Genomic DNA, 22,620 nt, shown 5'->3' with positions numbered 1-22,620 from the left:
GTGGAAAAATCCGCAGCGTGTGCACACACCTAAATGCTATGTTTTTTGTTGTTTTCAGTGCATTCAAGTAAATGATATTTTCAATAATATATTTTCACTTTTTTTTTCTAAAAAAAAAAATTTTGTTTGCGGTAGCTGGACTTTTTGCTTTTTTTTTTCTTCATATCTAAATACCTGACACCGGAGTCTAGATTTGTCCGTGCACCACACCTATTGTGCGGTGAGCTGATGTGAACTTTGTTTTTTTCTTTTACTAATACATTTATAACTTCATCAGATATACAGTCATGGCTGAAAGTGTTGACACCCTTGAAATTGTTCCTGAAAATGAAGTATTTCTCCAGAAAAATTATTGCAATTACACATTTTTTTTCTACACCGGTTTATTTCCTTTTGTGTGTACTGGAAGAGCATGAGAAAAAAGGCTAATTGTAGATAATTTCACACAAAACAACCACAAATATGGGCTGGACAAAATTGTCACCCTTCCAAAATTGTGGTTAAATGTTTCAAGCTTATGATGCTCGTTCAAACTAACCTGTGGCAAGTAACAGGTGGGGGGAATCTGAAAATCACACCTGAAACAAATACAAAGGGGAGAAATTGACTCAGTGTTTGCATTCTGTGTCTATATGTGCCACACTAAGCATGGAGAACAGAAATAGAAGAGAACTGTCTGAGGACTTGAGAACCAAAATTGTTGAAAAATATCAACAATCTCCAGAGATCATGATGTTCCTTTGTCCATGGTGTGCAACATAATCAAGAAGTTTACAACCCATGGCACTGTAGCTAATCTCCCTGGACATGGACAGCAGTAAGAAATTGAGGAGAGGTTGCCATGTGGGATAGTCCAGATGGTGTATAAGCAGTCCCAATCAAGGTCCAAAGAAATTCAAGCTGTTCTACAAGCTCAGGTGGATCAGTGTTAGCACTATCTGTCCACATTTGAATGAAATGCTATGGCAGGAAACCCAGGAGGACCCCACTGCTGACACAGAGACATAAAAAAAAACGAGTACCTGACGTAAGCCAAAATTCTTCTGGGAAGGCATCTTTTGGACAGATAAAACCATGATAGAGCTGTTTGGTAAAGATACTGTTTACCAAAAATGGAATGAGGTCTACAAAGAAAAGAACACAGCACCTACAGTCATGGTGGAGGTTTTAAAGACCTTTTGGGGTTGTTTTTCTGCCTCTGGCACTGTGTACCTTGACCATGTGCAAGTCATCATGAAATCTGAAGATTATCAAAGGATTTTGAGTTGCAATGTAGTGCCCAGTGTCAGAAAGCTGGGTTTTCGTCCTAGGTCATGGGTCTTCCATAAGGGCAATGACTCCAAAAATACTTCAAGAAGCCCCCAGAAATGGATAGAAACAAAGCCTCGAGAGTTCTGAAGTGGCCAGCAATGGGTCTGGATCTAAATACCATTGAACACCTGTGAATAATTATTAAAATTTCTGTTTAGAGAAAGCACCCTTCAAATATGAGAGACCTGGAACAGTTTGCAAAAGAAGAGTGATCCAAAATTCCAGTTGAGAGGTGTAAGAAGCTTGTTGATGGTTATAAGAAGCAATTCTTTGCAGTTATTTATTCCAAAGGGAATGCAGCTAAATATTAAGTTGAGGGTGACAACAATTTTGTCTGGCCATTTTGGGAGTTTCATGTGAATTGATGTCCAATTTGCCTCTTTTCTCTGTTTTTTTTTTTTTTTGTGTTGTTCCAATACACACAAAGGAAATAAACGTGTAATTGCAAAAAGTTTCTGGAACAATTTTAAGGGTGCCAACAACACTTTGAGCCATAACTATAAACCAAAAAACAGATACATTTATACCTTCATTAGATATACTCCAAAAAAAATTATACATACATGAATGTATGTATGCATCTGATTTTTTTAGTGTATGTCTGATGAAGGTCCATGAGATCGAAACATCAAAATTTGTCTCCTGCACAATTCTTGGAGTCCATAAATTGCAATTAAAAAGCGTGCCGGATTCAATTTTTTCCAAGTTTTTATGGATTGGGACCCTATCTGTGCACATACCTATCTAAAGGAATGCCATACTCCTCTTTATTTTTACATCTGTATTTATGTTATGAGCATTAATTATAAAATTAGGCCCTATAGCATGCCAAATCCTAACCGTGTGTAATATACTTGCTGTTAGGATTCAGTTTTGCGTGTCAGCTCCCACGGTCATCACAGGACCACTTATGTGATTTTCATACTTACGGTCACGTGGTGATGAGCTTCTCTTCCTACGTAACTCAATGAATCGGGGGCTGTAGCTTTGCACTAAACATTGAGAATATTTGGAGGAGAAGCTAGTCGGCATTTGATTGTAATTGCGCAAATCGCATATGAGTGATCATATAGTGACTACTCCAACCACTCAAGCTATGTGTAGTAGGGGGCACCAAACTGAATTTTTGCCCCAGGTTCAGGAAAATCTAGATTCTCCTCTTCATCTGGTCAATGTAATGTATAGGTGTCCCTATTGTCAATAATAGTGTAGGTAAGATATAAAATCTGAAATATCTACACACGTGGTCCAAATTGTTGGTACCCCTTGTTTAATGACAGAAAAACACACATTGGTCACAGAAATAACTTGAATCTGACAAAAGTAATAAATAAAAAATCTATGAAAATGAACAAATGAAAGTCAGACATTGCTTTTCAACCATTCTTCAACAGAATGTTTTAAAAAATAAAACTCATGAAATAGGCCTGGACAGAAATGATGGTACCCTTAACTTAATATTTTGTTGCATAACCTTTTGAGGCAATCACTGCAATCAAACGATTCCTGTAACTGTCAGTGAGACTTCTGTACCTCTCGACAGGTATTTTGGCCCACTGCTCAAGAGTAAACTGCTCCAGTTGTCTCATGTTTGAAGGTTGCCTTTTCCAGACGGCATGTTTCAGCTCTTTCCAAAGATGCTCAATAGGATTTAGGTCAGGGCTCATAGAAGGCTCAATCACTTTAATTGTAAAGTGCTGCGGAATATGTTGGCGCTATATAAATAAAAATTATTATTAATTATTATTATTATTATAAGGCCACTTCAGAATAGTCCAATGTTTTCTTCTTAGCCATTCTTGGATGTTTTTAGCTGTGTGTTTTGGGTCTTTATCCTGTTGACCCATGACCTGTGACTGAGACCAAGCTTTCTGACACTGGGCAGCACATTTCTCTCTAGAATCCCTGATAGTCTTGAGATTTCATTGTACCCTGCATAGATTCTAGACACCCTGTGCCAGATGCAGCAAAGCAGCCCCAGAACATAAGAGCCTCCCCTATGTTTCACAGTAAGGACAGTGTTCTTTCCTTGATATGCGTCATTTTTCCATCTGTGAACATAGAGCTGATGTACCTTGCCAAAAAGTTCCAGTTTGGTCTCCTCTGTCCATGGGACATTCTCCCAGAAGCATTGTGGCTTGTCAGCATGTGATTTGGCAAATTCCAGTCAGGTTTTTTTTTATTTTTTTCTCCCATGAAGTCCACTTTGGCGCATACAAGGACGGATGGTGCGATCTGACTCTGATGTTCCTTGAGCTTGAAGTTCACCTTTAATCTGTTTAGAAGTTTTTCTGGTCTCTTTTGTTACCATTCGTATTATCCATCTCTTTGATTTGTCAACAAATTTCCTCCTGCGGCCACGTCCAGGGAGGTTGGCTACAGTCCCGTGGAACTTAAATGTCCAAATAATATCTGCAACTGTAGTCACAGTAACAACATCAAGCTGCTTGGAGATGGTCTTATAACTTTTACCTTTAACATGTTTGTCTCTAATTTTCTTTCTAATCTCCTGAGACAACTCTTTCCTTTGCTTCCTCTGGTCCATGTTGAGTGTGATACACACCATGTCACCAAACAGCACAGTGAGTATCTGTAGTCCTTTATACAGTCCCACTCACTGATTCCAAGATTGTAGACACCTGTGATGCTAATTAGTGGACACACCTTGATTTCACATGTCCCTTTTGTCATATTATTTTCAGAGATACCATCATTTCTGTCCAAACCTATTTCATGAGTTTTATTTTTCTTTAAATTCTGTGGAAGCATGGTGGAAAAGCAATGTCTGACTTTCATTTGTCCATTTTCATAGATTTTTTATTTATTACTTTTGTCAGATTCGAGCTATTTCTGTGACCATTGTGGGTTTTTCTGTCATTAAATGAGGGGTACCAACAATTTTGACCACATGTGTAGATCCCATTTTGTATATTGCTAAATTCATATCTTAATGTTTATAATATCCTACAGTATAAAGGCTCCTGGAGAACCCCAGTATGATTTGCACAAACATTAGGGGTGATATCATGGAGTTGGCACGTCTCCACTGTGATGTGAATTCCATGTGCTAATGAAGGATTATCAGGATGGCATATAAATTGAAGTTATGACATTATATTTTACATCTACAGTTGTGGCCAAAAGTATTGACACCCCTGCAATTCTGTCAGATAATACTCAGTTTCTTCCTGAAAATGATTGCAAACACAAATTCTTTGGTATTAATATCTTCATTTAATTTGTCGTAAATGAAAAAACACAAAAGAGAATGAAGCAAAAAGCAAAACATTGATCATTTCACACAAAACTCCAAAAATGGGCCAGACAAAAGTATTGGCACCCTCAGCCTAATACTTGGTTGCACAATCTTTAGCCAAAATAACTGCGACCAAACGCTTCCGGTAACCATCAATGAGTTTCTTACAATGCTCTGCTGGAATTTTAGACCATTCTTCTTTGGCAAACTGCTCCAGGTCCCTGATATTTGAAGGGTGCCTTCTCCAAACTGCCATTTTTAGATCTCTCCACAGCTGTTCTATGGGATTCAGGTCTGGACTCATTGCTGGCCACCTTAGAAGTCTCCAGTGCTTTCTCTCAAACCATTTTCTAGTGCTTTTTGAAGTGTGTTTTGGGTCATTGTCCTGCTGGAAGACCCATGACCTCTGAGGGAGACCCAGCTTTCTCACACTGGGCCCTACATTATGCTGCAAAATTTGTTGGTAGTCTTCTGACTTCATAATGCCATGCACACGGTCAAGCAGTCCAGTGCCAGAGGCAGCAAAGCAACCCCAAAACATCAGGGAACCTCCGCCATGTTTGACTGTAGGGACCGTGTTCTTTTCTTTGAATGCCTCTTTTTTTTCTCCTGTAAACTCTGTTGATGCCTTTGCCCAAAAAGATCTACTTTTGTCTCATCTGACCAGAGAACATTCTTCCAAAACGTTTTAGGATTTTTCAGGTAAGTTTTGGCAAACTCCAACCTGGCTTTTTTATGTCTCGGGGTAAGAAGTGGGGTCTTCCTGGGTCTCCTACCATACAGTCCCTTTTCATTCAGACGCCGACGGATAGTATGGGTTGACACTGTTGTACCCTCGGATTGCAGGGCAGCTTGAACTTGTTTGGATGTTAGTCGAGGTTCTTTATCCAACATCCGCACAATCTTGCATTGAAATCTCTTGTCAATTTTTCTTTTCCGTCCACATCTAGGGAGGTTAGCCACAGTGCCATGGGCTTTAAACTTCTTGATGACACTGCGCACGGTAGACACAGGAACATTCAGGTCTTTGGAGATGGACTTGTAGCCTTGAGATTGCTCATGCTTCCTCACAATTTGGTTTCTCAAGTCCTCAGACAGTTCTTTGGTCTTCTTTCTTTTCTCCATGCTCAATGTGGTACACACAAGGACACAGGACAGAGGTTGAGTCAACTTTCATCCATGTCAACTGGCTGCAAGTGTGATGTAGTTATTGTCAACACCTGTTAGGTGCCACAGGTAAGTTACAGGTGCTGTTAATTACACAAATTAGAGAAGCATCACATGATTTTTCGAACAGTGCCAATACTTTTGTCCACCCTCTTTTTTATGTTTGGTGTGGAATTATATCCAATTTGGCTTTAGGACAATTCTTTTTGTGTTTTTTCATTTAAGACAAATTAAATGAAGATAATAATACCAAAGAATTTGTGTTTGCAATCATTTTCAGGAAGAAACTGAGTATTATCTGACAGAATGGCAGGGGTGTCAATACTTTTGGCCACAACTGTATATCATTCACTCCAATCTCAATTAAATAGAATTTCCAGGTGTAAGTTTTTTTTGTAAAAAAAAAAAAAAAATTACCTGCAAAAGAAAAAGTAAGTTATTGATATGTTTTCCATATTATTTAGCCTCTCGGTGGCTGATGGATCCTGAATATGTAGGTAATTCCATGTTTTGTTTCCATTCTTTGATTAAATACACTTCTCTCTGAATTCTGTAGAATAAAATAGAGTAATGATATGCCCCAAGTTTATGAAGATTTTACGAAGATGTTAATATTTATTTTCCTCACCTATGTAGCGCCATTAATTCCACAGCGCTTTACAGACATTATCATCACTGTCCCTGTTGGGGCTCACAATCTACAGTAAATTCCCTATCAGTATGTCTTCGGAGTGTAGGAGGAAACCCACGCAAACACGGGGAGAACATACAAACTCCTTGCAAATGTTGTCCTTGGTGGGATTTCAACCCAGGACCCCAGATCTGCAAAGCAACAGTGCTAACCACTGTGCACGAATCTTGTGAAATTCTCTCACTTCAGATGAGCCTTAGGTGTAATGCATCGTTAATCAGCCAACATAGCAATGATGGAGACCAGCCTACCTCTGTACATAGAGGGGTGTAATATGGAGGTATGTTCTCAACCTAAGGTGTGCATACCTTAGGTTACATCTCATGTGTCTCGTGGATATATTCTTGTGGTCCTGCAGCGCTTTAAGTTCATCCACTTGTGACAGATATGCTGCAGAATTTGCAGCATAATACAGTAAGGTCGCTTTCAGACAAGTGTATTGAAGGTCAATGTACCGTCCACGTGTGAAACAGGTAGCAGTCCCACAGCACAAGGACCAATGTCAATGTGGTAGTTCACATGGACATCTTTACGAAATGACCAATGGTCAGCACATCAAAAATGCAGCATAAATACTTTTATCTGTTTTTTTGGGTCAGACTCGCCTGTTAGGCTAGTTTCACACTAGCGCTTTTGAGCGCAGCGACGGCCTGCGCACAGCCGCCGCTAAGCCCCGCCCCCCCTACCGCGCCTCCGCTGGTAGCTCCGCCTACCGGCGCATGACGCTGCATGCGTCCTGCATTCCCTATCTTTATCACTGGGGGCGCAGGCCGTGCGCAGTATGCGTTTGGCGGCGCATGCGTCCTTTTGACGGTGCGCCGACCTGCGCCAAACGCAACCTGCTGCAGTTTGGTTGTGATCGGCACACCGTCAAAAAGGCGCATGCGCCACCAAACGCATACTGCGCACGGCCTGCGCCCCCAGTGACAAAGATAGGGGGCGCAGGACGCATGCAGCGTCATGCGCCGGTAGGGGGAGCTACCGGCGGAGGCGCGGTAGGGGACGGGGATTAGCGGCGGCCGTGCGCAGGCCATCGCTGCGCTCAAAAGCGCTAGTGTGAAACTAGCCTTATAAGTCAACGGGTGCGCAAAAAAACATCACACATGGCTTGCCATTAGAATTTAATGAATTTTCATGGATCCATTGCTATTATCAACAAAAGGAAGTGTATGTGACCTTTATTTATTAAATTGTTGATGTATAAAACATATGCCATACAGAACTAAAAACAAACGGACATATGGATGACAACAAGGAAGAAAAATCATATGTTTTTACCAGATGAAAACATGATCTTCCATACACATGTGTGAACCCAGGTTACGGCCTCCGTTAGACATGCAGTTTTCCCAGCCAGAATTCGTACGCATGATAATCTTCTGGAACAGTTAACAGTTCTGTGTTTTTAGTAGATCGCATGTCTGTAAAAAAGAACCACAGAGGCATGTCCGTTTTGTATCCGAGTTACAGATTAAAATCACCCACACATGTCTCACATGTCTGTGGGTCTGTGAAAAACACAGGTGGCACATAAATACCATTCTTGTGCTGCCGATGTTGAACATTATAAGCTTTGATTTCTCTTTTTATTTGCGTACGAGAAGATCACTGATAAAACATTGATGATAAAAAAAACAAATATAAAGAGAATCCAGAAGCTTTTGGATAAAAAAAAAGTACAAAAACTATTTTTTTTCACTTAAAACAGGATATTCCTAGTATTCCGTGAGTAAGGACTTTAACTTAGTCCGAAACGTGTAGGAAAATCTCAGATATTTTTATTACAGTACTGGGAATGTCCTATTTTTTCTGAAATTGCATTGCAATGCTCGGACTGGCCGGCAGCGCTTCTTCATGACAGCTACATAGAAATACATGCTGTCATGCTCAGGAGAGCCGCAGGCCAGTCCGAGCAAATGTCGGCCATGTTATATGAACATCTGACTCATCCACATGCTGTCTAAAAAATCTGCAGTGTAAATGGACATTTCAATCTGCAGCATGTCTGTTTGCGGTACCTTCACTCAGAGTTTAGTGTAGCAGAAGTTGTTTTCCATCTTCACTCTGTCAGAACGTACAGGAATATTGACTACAAAATATATTCCATTGTTTTACTCAGGAAAAACTGTTGTCATTCATACATCTGCATTTCCAAAATCACTTCAATAAATGACATGTTAATTAACAAAACAGTTTCCAGATTCCACTGAAAAATGTAACGAGTAGCTGCATGAAAATTAACCCCATTGGACTATGTTCCAACTATGAGAATTTGGTGAATTTTTGATGTTGCAATTACCATATATACTCGAGTATAAGTCGACCTCAGTATAAGCCGAGGCACCTAATTTTGCAATGAAAAACTGGGAAAACATTGACTAAAGTATAAGTCGTTTATTCATTGTCCCCTCATCCCCATCTTGGAATGCATGGCTCCCCCGTCCCTGTCCTTGTATACATGGCTCCCCCATCCCTGTCCTTGTATGCATGGCTCCCCCGTCCCTGTCCTTGTATGCCTGGCTCCTTATCCCCTACCATTGTATGCATGGTTCCTATAAGAAAAAAAAACATCCTACTTACCGTACCTGCGCTCCATCGCTGCATCTCGTTTGGCGCCAGGTAAGGTAATGAATATTCACTCCATCTTAAGAGCAGGGCCATGTGATCACTCGGCCGGAAGAGCTGCTGGCGCCGGAAAGAACGAGAAGCTGCAAGGACGCGCAGGGAAGGTAAGTAGGATGCGTGCTGGAACTGGCAGCTGCGGCTCTAACTGTGCACGCAATAAGAGAAATGAATATTCATTGCCAGTGCAGTTTCTGTTTAGCAGCAGTTACAGCCGCCGACTCCTGCCTCTGTGACCCGCTACTCCGCCGCTCCCCTCACCCGCCATCTTTTTGGGACAATGACTCTTGTATAAGCCGAGGGGGGCGTTTTATGCACAAAAAAAAGGTTTTGAAAAACTCGGCTTATACACCAGTATGTACAGTACTTGTGTGTTTTTACATGCATTTTTATTGCTGCTGTTTTTTTTGGCTCTTTTTGATATGTCATGTTTAAAATAAAAGCTGATTTGTTTTTGACACTTCCTGGTATTTGGCTTTGACAAAACTTTATTGATGCAGTCATGTGCGGATTACATGAGTTTTTAGTGTGTTTCCACACCTAATGGAATTGTACCAGGAAAATCCGAACATAAAACTCCTCATACTCGCAAGAGAAATTAAAGTGTGAATTTCAAACATGCGCCACACATCAGTTTACATGGCATGAAAAAGCACAGTGGGCATGAGATTTTGATTAATTGCATCCACTTTGCCTGAACTGTAAGACTCAAGAAATACTCATTGTGGGAGCTTAACCCAAGTGAGGGAAATCCTACCTGAAACCTGAGGTTCTACCTCAGATTTTTGGCGCGCATCCTGGAGCAAAACCCTGGTGGATTGAAATTTTACTACGTGAATTTATTCTGTATGAAAAAAAACATTTTACCGTGGATTTCTTCCACAGATTTCACCTGTGCTTTGTGGCAAATTAGTGGATGTGTAAAATAGAAACCTTGGAAACAAATATTAAAATTATTAATACAAGAAGATAGAACTGCTAAGTGTTACCAGATATATTGATAACCCCACATATGAAGGTATCAAAGTGTTGGGGACCCTAAGGATGGAAGGTCAAGAAGAGAAATCCTAATGTATCGCACCTACAGACCAAGTAGACACAGATATCATGCTTTCTGGTAATCTCAGAGGTCTCATTGCCATCACAGGCCCCATATGAAATCTCTGTCCACGTTCCTGGTATTTGATGGCAAGAATAATGTGGCATGCTGGTTTAATCTTCCCATCAATATGACAGAACCATTGTTTCGAAAAACACAAACTGTAACACATGTGACCATAGTCTTAGCAGCCCCCATGTTTTAGTGCCAGCACATTTTTCTGAATATTGATGCAATAGGTGATTTTATGGATGGTTTCTTAGTCCTCAGCTATATGACCGCTCTACTCTTGTATGCACTTGTGTTCAGTTCTCACGTTGATCATTTGCAGTCTCTATGAAACCAAAGCAGCATCTGAATCTGTGACAAGGTTGTCACCAGCGCCTCCTGACCCGGGCTGACAGCTGGCACCTCTCCTATTGGTACGTCAATCACTGCGATGTGTAGAGAACAATGAAAATGACAAAGAACAAAACCGGGCTGCAGACAGAATGCGAAACCTCGCTGTCCCCTCCACCCCCTCTATTGATTCAGTCTGCTCGTCTGTCTATCTTATGTTCATGTATGTGATATTAGTACATTCTACAGAAATATAGGGGGACATGATAACTTACAAAGCCGATAGATGACGCAATAGACAATGAAGACATGGTGCATGGAGATACAGGGATAATGTCAGCATCAATACGGTCGATTGACTTTTGTAATGATTGTATAAAAATACGTCCTTATTTAAGTTCTATTACTACTTCCTATTAAGGCATAAGTGTGTTTAAGAGAGGAGGGGTCCTTCTATTAGCGAGCTAGAGAGCTGTGTTAGACATTTCAATGATTGACATCGAATGTCACATTTCAGACATGAGTCCCTGTTACTGCTGGGAGGTTCAGGAGCTGGACTTGCAGCAATCTTCTGATCAACAGGGGGTTAAAACAGGGTTGTTTAACTGAGAGAGAGGTTTAGAGCGTATTAAATCTATGGCATGGAGGGGGAAGTAAGTGGCTGCCAGAAACCTGTGGGAATCAATGAGACAGGACAGGGAAACTTGAACCTGTCAAATTCATTTCTCTTCTAATCTGTGACCTCCAATGATGATTTATTGGCACACACCAAGTGGCTGTCCAGTCACAGCAACCCCAGCCCGTAATCCCATAACTCTTTGTCATCTTCCTCAAACCACTTCAGAACAGTTTTTGCAACATAGCAAAACACATTATCCTTCTGCCATTAGGGAATAAGCTCTTACTAATACCAAAATGGGCAACATCAGGAATGTAAGCCCTGCAACTGTGAATGCCCGATACCACCAGGAACACCCGTTCTAGGGCAGGTTTTCTGAGCGCAGCCTCTTTTGTGTTCAGATTCCTGCAATTGTTCCAGTAATATCAGGACTGTTGGCAACTATGTACACTGCTCAAAAAAATAAAGGGAACACTTAAACAACAGAATATAACTCCAAGTAAATCAAACTTCTGTGAAATCAAACTGTCCACTTAGAAAGCAACACTGATTGACAATCAATTTCACATGCTGTTGTGCAAATGGACAATAGATGGAAATTATTGGCAAGATACCCTCAATAAACGAGTGGTTCTGCAGGTGGGGACCACAGACCACATCTCAGTACCAATGCTTTCTGGCTGATGTTTTCGTCACTTTTAAATGTTGGTTGTGCTTCACACTCGTGGTAGCATGAGACTGACTCTACAACCCACACAAGTGGATCAGGTAGTGCAGCTCATCCAGGATGGCACATCAATGCGAGCTGTGGCTAGAAGGTTTACTATGTCTATCAGCGTAGTGTCCAGAGGTTGGAGGCACTACCAGGAGACAGGCCAGTACACCAGGAGACATGGAGGGGGCCGTAGGAGGGCAACAACCTAGCAACAGGACTGCTACCTGCGCCTTTGTGCAAGGAGGAACAGGAGGAGCACTGCCAGAGCCCTGCAAAATGATCTCCAGCAGGCCACAAATGTGCATGTGTCTGCACAAGCCATTAGAAACTGACTCCATGAGGATGGTCTGAGTGCCCGACATCCACAGATGGGGGTTGTGCTCACAGCCCAACACCGTGCACGACATGCTTTTAATCAAAAGTCATTTCACCGGTAAAAGGTGTACTCAATCAGGATGGTCCCGAACTCTTGTTGTTCTCGCTATGTGCCAGCAGGCCTCAAAATACACAGGGGCAGAGCATGACTCAGACCTGACTGTTTAATCTTTTTCCCACCTTAGATGTATAGTTATGTCTAAGATGAGCTCCCCCTTTTTGCTGTGGGCTTCGGCGATGAGCCCTCAACTTTTCCAGCACATGTCAGCTAATTTGAACAGCTGACATGTGCCCATAACAGCTGTGGGTGGCATTGCGATTCACCCACGGCTGTTAACATGTTAAATGCCCCTGTCCATCTCTGACAGCGGCATTAAACATGCTTGTGCTGCTAATCCCGTCCCATCTGCAGCAGACCCCTGTGGTTGTCATTGCCGAATTGCTATGAGCGCCTGCCCAGCAGTCAGCGCTCATAGCAAGTGATCATTTCTGCTACATGGAGCACGGTTGAAGCCCAGCTCTGTGTAGCACAAGCGATGGGATGATGGTAGCTTCTAGTCTCCCATGGAAATCACACCCCATTTGCCCCATTCAAAAGGAAACAATAAAGAAAAAAAATACACATATTTGGTATCGCCGCGTTCAGAATTGCTCGAGCTATCAATGTAAAAAAGGAATTAACCCGATCGGTAAATGGTATAACGAGAAAAAAGTCAAAATGCCAGAATTACTTTTTTTGGTTACCACAACATTGCATTAAAATGCAATAACGGGTGATCAAAAGATTGTATCTCCGTATCTGAGGCCAAAATTATATCAATTCAAACGTCAACTCAGCGCACAAAAAAATAAGCCCTCACCCAGCCTCAGATCATGAAAAATGGAGTCACTACGTGTCTTGGAAAATGTCGACTTTTTTTTTTTTTTTTTTTTTTACTTTGGATTTTTTTTTTTCACCACTTATAATAAAGAACTTAGACATATTTGTTGTCTATGAACTTGTAATGACATGGGGTATCATAATGGCAGGTCAGTTTTAGCATTTAATGAACATGATAAAAAAAAAAAACAACTGTGGGATTCCACTTTTTTATGCAATTTCACCGCACCTTGATTTTTTTTTTTGCCGTTTTCCAGTACACAATATGGCAAAACCAATGGTGTTGTTCAAAAGTACAAAACGTCCTGCAAAATACAAGCCCTCACATGGCCATATTGACGGAAAAATAAAAAAAGTTTTGTCTCTGGGAAGAATTGGAGAAAAAACGGAAACACAAAAACGCAAAAAAAACCAAGGTGGTGAAGGGGTTAAACACCTGCCCATGGAGACAGATTGCATGTACACCAACATGTATTTCAGCTCACTTCTTTGGTTCTGCTTTAGTTTTTGATACTTTGTACATATAGCGTCATAGCTCCCCTTTTTGGGCTGTGCATTTTGTCTATAAAGCGTTCCATGGGCAGGTGTTTAACCCCTTTCTCACAGCTGATGGGATAGTACGTCAGCGGTCAGACTCCCCTGCTTTGAGGTGAGCTCCGGCGGTGAGCCCACTTCAAAGCCGCGACATGTCAGCTGTTATAAATAACAGAATCGCCATCCGCCCGCGCCTATTAACTAGTTAAATTCCGCTGTCAGGCGCTGACAGCGGGCATTTAACTAGAGCTTCCGGCCGCCAGGCCGGAAGTGAGCTCTTCGCCGACCCCCGTCACGTGATCAGGGGTCGGCGATGCGTTGCCTAGACAACCAGAGGTCTCATAGAGACCTCTATGGTTGTTGCAGGCAGATCGCTTTGAGTGCCACCCAGTGACTGGCGCCCAAAGCACAGCAGTAAATCTGCTACATATGGGCGATCTGCTCATCGCCCATATGTAGCAGAGCCGATTGGGTTGTGCATGCTTCAAGCCTCCTATGTAGGCTATTGAAGTATGCCGAAAGTAAAAAAAAAAAAAAAAAAAAAGGTTTAAAAACAAAAAACCTAAAAGTTCAAATCACCCCCCTTTCGCCCCAATCAAAATAAAACCATTTAAAAATAATCACACATATTAGGTATCGCTGCGTTCAGAATCGCCTAATCTATCAATAAAAAAGCATTAACGTGATCGCTAAATGACGTAGCGAGAAAAAAATTCAAAACGACAGAATTACGTTTTTTTGGTCGCCGTGACATTGCATTAAAATGCAATAATGGGTGGTCAAAAGAACCTATCTGCACAAAAGTGGTATCATTAAAAATGTCACCTCGGCCCTCAAAAAGAAGCCCTCACCCGACCCCAGATCACGAAAAATGGAGACGCTACGGGTCTCGGAAAATTGTGCATTTTTTTTTTAGCAAACTTGGAATTTTTTTCACCACTTAGATAAAAGAGAACCTAGACATATTTGGTGTCTATGAACTCGCAATGACCTGGAGAATCATAATGGCAGGTCAGTTTTAGCATTTACTTAACCTAGTAAAAAAGCCAAACAAAAAACAAGTGTGGGATTGCACTTTTTTTGCAATTTCACTGCACTTGGAATTTTTTTTCCTGTTTTCAAGTACATGACATGCTAAAACCAATGATGTCGCTCAAAAGTACAACTCGTCCCACAAAAAATATGCCTTCACATGGCCATATTGACGGAAAAATAAAAAAAAATATGGCTCTGGGAAGGAGGGGAGCGAAAAACGAAAAATCGAAAAAGCTTTGGTCATTAAGGAGTTAAACAGTCAGGTGCGGGTCCTGCTCTTCCCCCATCTATGGACACCTGCTGGCACGTAGCAAGATCTACAAGAGTTAGGGACCATCCTGATAGGGTGCACTTTGTTGCGGTGGGATGGTTTTTATTATCTTTTCATTAAAATAGTCTCAACTAAGTACTGTACGTTATTTACATGTACTGCTACGATTTAGTTATTTATTTACTTACTGCAGGGTTTATGCTCATTTTATTCTTATTCTAAAGGGGGTTTTACACATAGCGATATCGCTAGCAATATCACCATAATGTCACCGATTTTGTGACGCAGCAGCGATACCGTTATGTGTGATACTTACCTCCGACCGGCTCCCCCGCTGTCTGTCGTTGATCGTCCACGTCCATTTCTCGTCGGGCGCTTCCTGCTGGGCTTCCTGTGGCGCCGACGAGCGACGTGTGGATGCGGGCGGGAGGACGTCAGGATCGCTGTGTGTGAAAGGTAAGTATCGTCCGCTGCATCGCTGCTACATCGCTGTGAGATCTCCCTGTGTGGCAGATCACTAGCGACCATTTAGCGATGCACCAGCGATCCTGACCGGGTCGTATCGCTGGTCGGGATCGCTGGTGCATCGCTAAATGTAAAGGGGGCTTTAGTTCTCTCTGGTAATGACCACAGTGTGACTGTGCCCCTACACATTGCACTTATATCAATATGTGTTACAGCTTTTTTTTTTTTGGTTGTACATAATGTACAATAAAATTTATTGGTAATAAAATAATATCTATAGATTCTCTCTCTATAAAGTAGACCGCAATTATAATGAGAATCTTCTGGAGCCATCCATAAATGGAGACATTTCACATGCAAATCTATGCTGATGGAAGGGTGATATCTCCTCAGGCACAGCGGGCATCCATTGCTCTGTCCCCATTGCAGTTAGCCTCTCCAGTGTAAAATGCCTTATAACATGTAATATACAATTATTGCCTGCAGTATTCTAAACATGACATGTCCAGTTTTTCTATAGGTCACCGATCAAAATTACCCATACCAATCTATGGGTCCATGAGAATCACAGACAGCACACATATGTTATCATTGTGCTGTCCATGATTAACACTGCAATGTATGTGAGATGCTTTGTACTTTATTTGATTCATACTTGAAAAGCTGAAAAAAATGGGTACAATTTGGGTTTTCCTAGCAATGCTGCCATTCAGGCAAGGGGGTCTTCGGGAGACCCCTGGCTGTCACTGAAACCCATTAGCATCACATGATTGCATCACGGGAGGACTGCAATGGGCATGTATTAACCCGGTCCATGCCGCTATCAGAGTTTGACTGCGCCATTTCAATGGTCATCAACAATAGGCTCCACTGCTGTTAGAGACAGATCCTGATTTTGAATCACAGCCATTGCCTGCAGACAATGATGCATGCTCCGTTCTGAGATTTCATCAAAGACTGAGACCCGACATGACAGAAGAGTATGTCATATGTTGCGAAGGGGTTAATGGTGTCCTCAATGCTGAGAAATACAGGCAGATACTTATCTATCATGCAATATCGTCAGGGAGGCGTCTGATTGGCTCCAAAATTATTCTTCAGCAGGACAATGACCCCTAGCATACAGCCAAGGTAGCTTCAGTGTAAGCAGTTCTGGAAGTGATGATGAGGCTCATACCTAGCCCTGATCTCAACGTCATCAATTCTCTGGGATTACATGAAGAAACAGAAGGATTTGCGCAGGACTAAAGACATAGAAGATCTGTGGTTACTTCTCCGAGATGTTTGGCACACGCTCACTGCTGAATTGCTTCAAAAATGTGTACAAGTGTATGTAGGCGCAGAGCTGTAGGAAAGATCCGCGCAACAAAGGGTCTTATCCAAGGTGTATGGCAAGCAATAAAATCAAAATTACACTCACCTTTTATGAGTATCTATAAAGCACATCAGCTGCAGCAGATCCAAGGGCCAGTAAATATCCAGGAAAGAAAGGAGAGGTTTGTGGATGATTTCCACACTTGCTGATCAATGATAAGATGTATGTCACATGGATAGTGGTTTATTCTGAATATTTGTTATGAATAAACCACTATTCATCTGACAATCTGGGATATACGTCTCATCATTGATCAGCAAGTGCAGAAACAATCCACAAACCTCTCCTTTCTTTCCTGGATACAAGTGTATGTAGAAGAACTGATGTTTTGTTGCTGCTTAGAGGGCAATGGATGATCATACCAATCATTGATTTAGATTTCTCTTTGATTCATTTACTTTCCACTTTATTTTAGAATAATAAACTAGTGATACTTCTATGTCAAAAGAATAGATGTGCTCACTCCAGTTGCTTTTTGTATTTGGATGGTTTGGTCCTTACCAGCGAGGCTTGGTGACCACAACCATTGTCACTGTAATCTAGGGTCTGGAACATCTAATTTTCAGTAGACAAACTGGTTAAAACTGAATCATAAAAAAATAAAAGGAGAAAAGAAAAAAATGTGAAAGGGTTAATACATTGTGTACACATTGGGCCCTTTTCTTTAAAAAAAAAATGTGTCAAAACATACCTGAGCTGTCTGATAACCTTGGTGGAAGTGAGAACCAGCTCAGGCCAGAGAATTAGTATATACCCAGTAAATATATCCTGGTGAGTGACATGGATGGGTGCAGTGGCGCACAGTCTCACCCCCATCATTACATCACCAGCCTAGGAGCTTTGTATGTGCTGTGCAATGTGTCAGACCAGCCCAGTCTCTGACATGTGCACAAGCTGCAGCCAATCACATATCAGCTTTATGACATCACTGACCAATCAGCTGAGGCCACTGTGTGTACTACCAATCAGGATGCAGCAAGGATCCTGGGCATGTAGAAGGGGAGAGAGAGTCTGAGGAGATGTCAGTGCCCAGAGAAGAGAACAGCAGAGCCAAGACAGAGAGTAACCAAGGGAAGTGTTCACTACAGGAATGTCATGTAGTAAACCGGCATTATCCACATGCTATAGGAGATTGTATTTTCTTTTTCTACGGTTTTATTTTTTGTTACAATTACAATTTGGTCAGTATTTGACATCATTATAAGGAGTGGAACAATCAGGAAAAGTATAATAGAAGCACGTCACCACTTCTGGATTTATCACCCACTCCTGGTTTTGGCTTACACATACTGAGGAAAAATACCGACCAAATACTGAGGTAAAATACTGAATGTATGAACTTGGCCTAACACAGACCTATTAGGGGAACAATGGCATACCACGGCGCTCGTTTCTGGCAGAAAATCTACTGGAACCCCAGAGATTCCAAGAAAGGGTTTCTGGATACTCAGAACCAGGTCCTGTCTTGAATGTAGCGGAGGTGAACTTGTTCTATTTCTGCTCCACTCATTGTCTATGGGACTGCTGTAAATAGTGGGACACTGATCGCCTCTTTCTCTGGCAGTCCCATAGACAATGAATGGAGAAGATGTGGAGAAGGCAACTTCAAGACTGGGCTTTACATGACCCCGTTCTCAGAATCATTGAAACCACAAGCAATCAGTAAGACATAGATGGTGGAAAACTTTAGACCCTGGGAATACCCCTTGTAAGGTAGCGCTGTCATTCAAGGTTGGGGACACTCGCTTGGCAGCCAAATAATCAGATCGGCACGGATTTTCCATAAAACCATAACAGTCCATGCGGTTTGTTCAGGCATCATAAACCCACAGCAGCAACATAAAGTTCATATCCATAGCATAATGTTCATGACAGAGCTTCCCTCTGTTATCCCTGTGGTCACACAGGTTACGCAATGTCCAGTAGTCAGGCTCTTCAGCCTCACCATTATCCCACCCTGTCAGGGTTACCTGGTTACCTCATGGCTGCTTCAGATTCCCAACGTTCATTCCCTCCCCTGGGAACTCTCAGATACTGACAGCCATTACACACAGCCACTTCATGTGCTGTCAGGCAGGAAGCCCCATCTCCCAGCGGGACCTTCCACAACGGACCAACCGGGTCCAAGCATTCACTCATGTGACCTACGCTGGCCACCTTATATGGTCCTTAGCTACGCCCACCGGGTCACATGGCTATGACCTCATCACAGGTCATTGACACTCACAGTCTTTTACTACCAGCGTTTTCAGACACACCCCTGGGTGGATTTGTAGGTAGCCGGTCTGCCCGTCTCTCCAGCTACCTCAAGACTTCCCTAAGACATTGACACGGAACCTCAGCAGTATCACTGCTGATCAACACGTACACAAGTCTTCATCTCAAGGCCACCCACCTTGAGATACATTACGATCATTCAGCATCCTACTCCTATCAGGACACTGGAAATGCTTATACGCCTGTCCTGGACCACCCACACAGTGCCCCCTAGTGGACACAGTGGTCACTACACCACACCCTATAAACAATACAAACTGCCCTTCAGGTGTATAGCATGTGTGTCTGTGTAATGCAGGGCAGGTCCTCGGAGCGGAAGTCTCGCTTTGTAACTGCTCCCTTTTTTGGGGCCCAGAAATGTTAATCGTGAAAAGAAGGCATCACTGTTGAATAATAACACTGTAATCTCCTTTTTGAGTAGTAGAAAAAGGTTTTCTCTTTTTTTCTTTCTTGGGCTCCATGCTTAGTATGGAGTGGTAATGCTGTGCCCCCTGGTGGCCATTTTTCTTTTGGCCAAAAATGAATTGTAAAATAATATGCGTTGGTCAGATTGAAAACGTGACTACAAGCGTTAGAAATGGAATTCACATTCCCATCACATCTAGATGCTCTGAGACATAGGCTCCAATTCATCAATTGCTTGTAAGTTTCTTTTTTAATTTGTCTTGACTTTTTTGAGTGTTCGTGGATTTTTTCAACCAAATACATCAAAATGGATGCCCAGCGTTTGTTGAATTGGCCAGAAATTCAAAGCTGCTTAGATGCTCTTTTTAGCTCTTTTTGCTGTTTGCACTTTTTAAGATGAAAAAAGAAAGTAAGACTTTGTCCTTCAGTTTTCCATCTGTGCTTCATCCGTTTTTCGCTGATTCATTGTTAAGAGTCAACGGAGAAAAAAAGGAAAAAACAAAGGTGCAAATCAGACATGAGAGAACAGTTAATTATACAAGGATGTAAAAATGAAAACAAATATGTGAATGTGTCGCTCCGACTCTCTGCCGGGCTGGGAGTGATGGTGTGACTGGTTACCAGTGACCAGAAGATGAGGTTGCCACATATACCACCAAAAGCAGAGGCAGTGTAAAGAAAGGGGTGTAATTGTAAAGAAAGGGGTGTCATTTTAGTGTGTTGTCTTTACGCTTAGACATTTCATTATGTAATGGTCCTTAGGGTTCTAGGGTGGTTGAGGGGTTGATGTAATTTACTGGTGATCCAAGAGATCAGTGCCAACATCCTAGGTGGTCTAGTGCAGTAAGAGGTAACTGTTAAATCATTGTACTTTCAGGCAGCTTAATCTCATATGATAATGTGATTAATAGATCATCTGCAACCAACCCTGTAGCCCCTGTAATATCAATCCAAGTTAACGGCCACCAGGTGCTTGTGGAATTTGTCTTTTGCAACATAAACACCATCTCCCATCTTTGACTGCAAAAAAGTGGGCTTTTCAGTTCATGAGAGACAAGCTTTAGGACAATGGCAGGAGCAATGAATCATAGAATCATAGAATCATAGAATCATAGAATCGTAGAGTTGGAAGGGACCTCCTGGGCCATCTGGTCCAACCCCCTGCTCAAAGCAGGATTCGCTAAATCATCCCAGTCAGATGTCTGTCCAGCCTCTGTTTGAAGACTTCCATTGAAGGAGAACTCACCACTTCTCGTGGCAGCCTGTTCCACTCATTGATCACTCTTACTGTCAAAAAGTTTTTTCTAATATCTAATCTGTGTCTCTTCCCATTCAGTTTCATCCCATTGCTTCTAGTCTTTCCTTGTGCAAATGAGAATAAAGTTGATCCTTCTACAATGTGACAGCCCTTTAGATATTTGTAGACAGCTATTAAGTCTCCTCTCAGTCTTCTCTTTTGCAAACTAAACATTCCCAAATCCTGCAACCTTTCCTCATAAGACAGGGTTTGCAGACCGGTCACCATTCTGGTCGCTCTTTTCTGAACTTGCTCCAGTTTGTTGATGTCTTTTTTAAAATGTGGTGCCCAAAACTGGACACAATATTCCAGATGAGGTCTGACCAAAGAGGAGTAGAGGGAAATAATGACTTCACGTGATCTAGACTGTATGCTTCTGTTAATACATCCTAGAATTGCATTTGCCTTTTTTGCTGCTGCATCACACTGTTGACTCATATTCAGTCTGTGATCTATTAGTATACCCAAGTCTTTTTCACATGTGCTGTCACTTAGCCCTATTCCTCCCATTCTATATATGCTTTTTTCATTTTTATTGCCCAGATGTAGTACTTTGCATTTCTCCCTGTTAAAAACCATTCTGTTAGTTGCTGCCCACTTCTCCAGTTTATTTAAATCTTTTTGAATCCTCTCTCTCTCTTCTCTAGTATTAGCTATCCCTCCTAGCTTTGTGTCATCAGCAAATTTAATCAGTTTACCCTCAATTCCTTCATCTAAATCGTTGATAAAGATGTTGAACAATACAGGGCCCAGGACAGAGCCCTGTGGTACCCCACTTGAGACATTCTTCCAACTGGATGTGCAGCCATTTACGACCACTCTTTGGGTCCGATCACTAAGCCAGTTATGAATCCACCTAACAGTTGCCTTGTCCATTCCATACTTAGTCATTTTTTCAATAAGGATTGTATGAGAGACTTTGTCAAATGCTTTGCTGAAGTCAAGATATACTATATCTACAGCATTTCCTTGATCCACCCAATCAGTGATACCGTCATAGAAGGAAATTAAGTTAGTCTGACATGACTTATTAGTTAGAAACCCATGCTGACTCTGTTTAATCACTTCATTCTTATCCAGGTATTGACATACATGTTGTTTAATAATTTGTTCAAAGATCTTTCCTGGTATAGAAGTCAGAAGTCAGAATTCTGTTATGTGAGGGAAAACAAGTTCTAGGACTTATAGTGCTGGCAGAATTCTGATGAACAGAGATCACCCATTGAAAAAGTGTGACTCGCAAGTTAGGCCGGATTCACACTAGCATTCGGCAGAGCTGCAGAGGGCTGCGTAGTTCCTCTGTGAAGCGCCGCCCACTGCCGCACCTCCTCCGGTCAGCTCCGCCTACGTCTGCATGCGGCCTGCGTACCTATCTTTCACATAGGGTACGCAGGCCATGCAGATGCGGCGACCCGCGTGGAATGCATCGTGTTGCAATTTGTTGCGGTCGCCGCAACATCAAAACGACGCATGTGGACGCATCCGCATGCAACCGCACGGCCTGTGTACCCAATGTTAAAGATAGGGTACGTAGGTCGCATGCTGACGTAGGCTGAGGTGAAGGAAGTGGTGCAGCAGTGGGCGGGGCTTAACAGAGGAACTACACAGCCCTCCTCAGCTCTGCCGAACGCTAGTGTGAAACTAGCCTTACAGAGTATGAAAATTAGGAAAGTCCTTGGATATATTTGACTTATATGTGAGAATCTCTGGTGTCAACTGTTTATATTCTCAGTTTAGCTATATTCCATCTTAAAGGGAGTTGAACAGAGATGTGCTACTGGCATTTACAGGACTGTTATTTCTCATCATCTAATATATAAAGCTGAATGTGTGTGTGTGTATGTTTGTATGTATGTATGTGTGTATGTCCGGGATTGTCATCTGCAC

At 42.0% G+C, this 22,620-nt stretch overlaps 2 protein-coding genes across 2 annotated transcripts in view; both read left to right on the top strand.

The window, feature by feature from the left end:
- The window catches only part of CDK5RAP3 (CDK5 regulatory subunit associated protein 3), a 50,669-nt gene extending 40,040 nt beyond the window's left edge, over window positions 1-10,629 (top strand). Inside the window, exon 14 of the mRNA XM_073572434.1 lies at window positions 10,478-10,629. Coding sequence (XP_073428535.1) covers window positions 10,478-10,486 — 9 coding nt within the window. The 3' untranslated portion in view covers window positions 10,487-10,629. The remainder of the gene's footprint in view (window positions 1-10,477) is intronic.
- Window positions 1-22,620, top strand: part of SNX11 (sorting nexin 11) — a 193,379-nt gene that overhangs the window by 22,528 nt on the left and 148,231 nt on the right. The gene's annotated exons all lie outside the window — the stretch shown is intronic.

The sequence above is a fragment of the Dendrobates tinctorius genome, unplaced genomic scaffold (genome assembly GCF_039654945.1).
Source record: "Dendrobates tinctorius isolate UK_male_01 unplaced genomic scaffold, ASM3965494v1 ptg000032l, whole genome shotgun sequence".
In the NCBI taxonomy this organism is placed as follows: Eukaryota; Metazoa; Chordata; class Amphibia; order Anura; family Dendrobatidae; genus Dendrobates; species Dendrobates tinctorius.
Note: the sequence above shows the minus strand (reverse complement) of the source record. Positions and strands in the feature narration are given on the sequence as shown.